Source organism: Nicotiana sylvestris, chromosome 12 (assembly GCF_000393655.2).
Source record: "Nicotiana sylvestris chromosome 12, ASM39365v2, whole genome shotgun sequence".
In the NCBI taxonomy this organism is placed as follows: domain Eukaryota; kingdom Viridiplantae; phylum Streptophyta; class Magnoliopsida; order Solanales; family Solanaceae; genus Nicotiana; species Nicotiana sylvestris.
Window position 1 is genome coordinate 26,252,715 of NC_091068.1, and position 3,134 is coordinate 26,255,848.

Consider the following 3,134-nt stretch of genomic DNA (forward strand, 5'->3'; position numbering starts at 1 on the left):
GCAAAGGCGTCGCGAGTTAGAGATTTAGCTGATTCGAGGTGAGTAATGATTTTAAATGATGCTTTGAGGGTTTGAAACCCCGGATTGCACATCGTAGTGCTATACTGAGGTGAGGCACATGTTTGATGGCGAGCGTGGGGTCGTGTACTATTGGGGATTGTGACTTGGTTCATCCCGACTGATGATTTTACCGCGTATTTGACTGAAACTTATATGTTATCATCATGATTTGGGTTGATTGCCATATTTGGACTTCGTGCCAACTATTTGAACCCTTCAGGGATTTTTATTACTATTTCCTCACTGTTTTGACTTATTAATTGAACTCGTCATGTTATTTTTCACTGTTTTACTACTCATCCATTTTTACTCCGTTTTGAGACTTAAATGATATTTTAAATGATGTTTTGGGCTGAGAAATACTGTTTTACTAATGCCCGAGGGGCTTATGAGTATTCTTTGACTGAGTAAGGTCGAGGGCCTAGTTGTGAAGAAACACTGATACTGATTTGAGGCCGAGGGCCTGAGAAATGTATGCGACGAGGTGGCTTGTTGATATTGTTTATGAGGTCGAGGGCCTGCGATATATATGCCATGAGGTGGCTTGACTGATATGAGGCCGAGGGCCTAGATTTGATGCCACGAGATGGCTTGATATTGTGCTTGGGCCGTGAGGGGCCCCTCCCGGAGTCTGCACACCCCTAGTGAGCACGGGTACCCATTGTGATGTGAGATTGAGCCCGAGGGGCTGATATTGTTCTGAGATTGAGTCCGAGTGGCTGGTACTGTTATGAGATGTTGCCCGAGGGGCGGATTTGTTGATAATGTGCCCGAGGGGTGAACTTCTATTTGTTTACTTACCTGTCAATTACTTGTTTTATTTGTTAAAAAGGGATTTACTTGACTCTTCACTGTTTTACTATTTTTAAGTGATTTTACTGCTTCAGTATAGAATGCCTTGTGTTTTACGTATTTTCTTACTTTCAGTCGTTATTTATATTTTTTACTCACTGAGTTGGAGTACTCACTTTACTCCCTGCACCCTGTGTGCAGATTCAGGCGTAGCTGGTACCGCTCCTGAGTGCTGATTCCTCCAGTTCTAGGCGGTTTTTCGGAGACTACGAGGTAGTTGTTGACGTCCGCAGCCCCGTGTCTCTACTTTTCTATCATTTCTGTTTCCTTTTAAACACTTGTAGTAGTTTATGACTTTAGTAGACTAGATGGTTTAGAGATGATTGTGACTTGTGACACCCCGGTTAGGGCTGTGTCGGGTTGGACTTTCCGCATTGTTATCGATATTTCAGCTATTTAGTATTTTTAAATCATGTTTAGACTATTTTTATGTTGATTAACTGCTTTAAAAGTTGAGTTGGGTTGAACTGGCTGGCCTTGTCTTCACGAGAGGTGTCATCACGACCGGGTTTTGGGTTATGGTCATGACAAAACAAGTCTGTAAATATGATACGGACCTGCTCGAACTCTCAAAATTCAAAAATCAACAACGAAATCAAGAATCACACCCAAAACCAAATTGAATCAAACTTTGAACTTCAAGTTTTCTAAATTTCTTCGAATGTGCCGAATCATACTTAGACTACTCGGAATGATACCAAATTTTGCGTGGAAGTCTTAAATGACATAGGGGAACTATTACCAGTCTTGAAGTTCCATTCGGAACTTGATATCACCAAAACTCTCTCCAAACAAAATTTGAAGAACTTCAAAATCCTTCAAGAACCAACTTTCACTATTAGGTGCCAAAACGCTCCTGGGTCATCCAAACATACGCCCAAGTCCGAAATCATCATATGAACCTATTGGATACGTCAAATTCCAATTCTGAGGTTGTTTACTTAAAATGTTGGCCGAAGTCAAACTTGGCCTTTTAAGCCAACCTTAAGGAACCAAGTTTTCCGATTTCAACCCGAACTCTTCTAAATCCCGAACAAACAATACCCGCAAGTCATAAATCAAGAAAAAAAGCGAGTACGGAAAGTCTTATTTAGGGGAACAGGGCTTTAGAAAGTAAAGCGACCAGTCGGGTCATTATATTCTCCACCTCTTAAACAAACATTCGTCCTCGAACGGTTTTAGATTCATACCTGAAGTGCTGAATAAGTGTGGATATCTACTCTGCATGTCCTCCTTGGACTCCCAGGTTTCCTCCTCGACTGTTTGAACCCTTCATTGAACCTTTACCACGAAAATCCTCTTGGATCTCAACTGGCGATCCTGTCTAGTAATAATGGCAACTGGCTTCTCCTCATAACCCAAGCTCTCATCTAGCTGAGTTGTGTTGAAGTCTAACACATGTGAAAACTTTGTGTGATACCTCTGGAGCATAGACACGTGAAAAACCGAATGAACCCCTGACAGGCTGGGAGGTAAAGCAATCTCATAAGCAACCTCCCCAACTTGCCTCAACACCTCAAATGTGCCTACAAACCGTAGGCTCAACTTGGCCTTCTTTCCGAATCTCATAATCCCCTTTATAGGCGAGACTTTCAAGAGAACCTTCTCGCCTACCATAAATAACACATCGCGCCTTCTGATCCACGTAACTCATCTCTCTAGATTGTGCTATGCGAAGTCGTTCCTGAATCCACTTTACCTTTTCCAAGGCATCCTTTACCAAATTAGTACCATATAACTTAGCCTCAGCGGGCTCAAACCACCCGATGGGAGAACGACATCGCCGACCATATAAAGCCTCAAAGGGAGCCATCTCGATGTTGGACTGATGTAAGACCCCGTAAAATTTCGGTGTGTAACTAAAGGTTTTGTGGTGCCGAGGCAAGCTCATGTGTTTGAAAATTATAGAAAATGAGAAACGGTGCGAAATTTTTTAGTTTGTACAATGCATTAGAGAGTTAGAGGTAAATTGTTGCAAAAAATAGCCTTTCTGCGGTCCATTTTGCGATCGCAAAATCACTCCACGGACTGCATATCCGTCGCGGAGTGAAGCAGAGAATTGGCAATCTTAAAACACTATTCTACAGCCACAAAATGATTTTGTTGTCGCAAAAGTGATTATGTTATCGCACAAATGGTCCCAGAATGATTTGCTATAGCAAAATGGTCGCAGAAAATTCTGCTACCAAATAATCAATTCTGCTGCCCACAAAATGATTCTG

The 3,134-nt window shown here is 42.0% G+C and overlaps 1 protein-coding gene across 1 annotated transcript; it reads right to left on the reverse strand.

The window, feature by feature from the left end:
* Window positions 1–2,184: 2,184 nt before the first annotated feature.
* On the reverse strand, window positions 2,185–2,725 carry LOC138882813 (uncharacterized). The gene is made up of 2 exons (XM_070163446.1): window positions 2,447–2,725; window positions 2,185–2,334 (listed from the first exon to the last, which is right to left on the reverse strand). The coding sequence occupies exons 1-2, from the start codon at window positions 2,723–2,725 to the stop codon at window positions 2,185–2,187; spliced, it is 429 nt and encodes a 142-aa protein (XP_070019547.1).
* Between the last annotated feature and the right edge of the window lie 409 nt (window positions 2,726–3,134).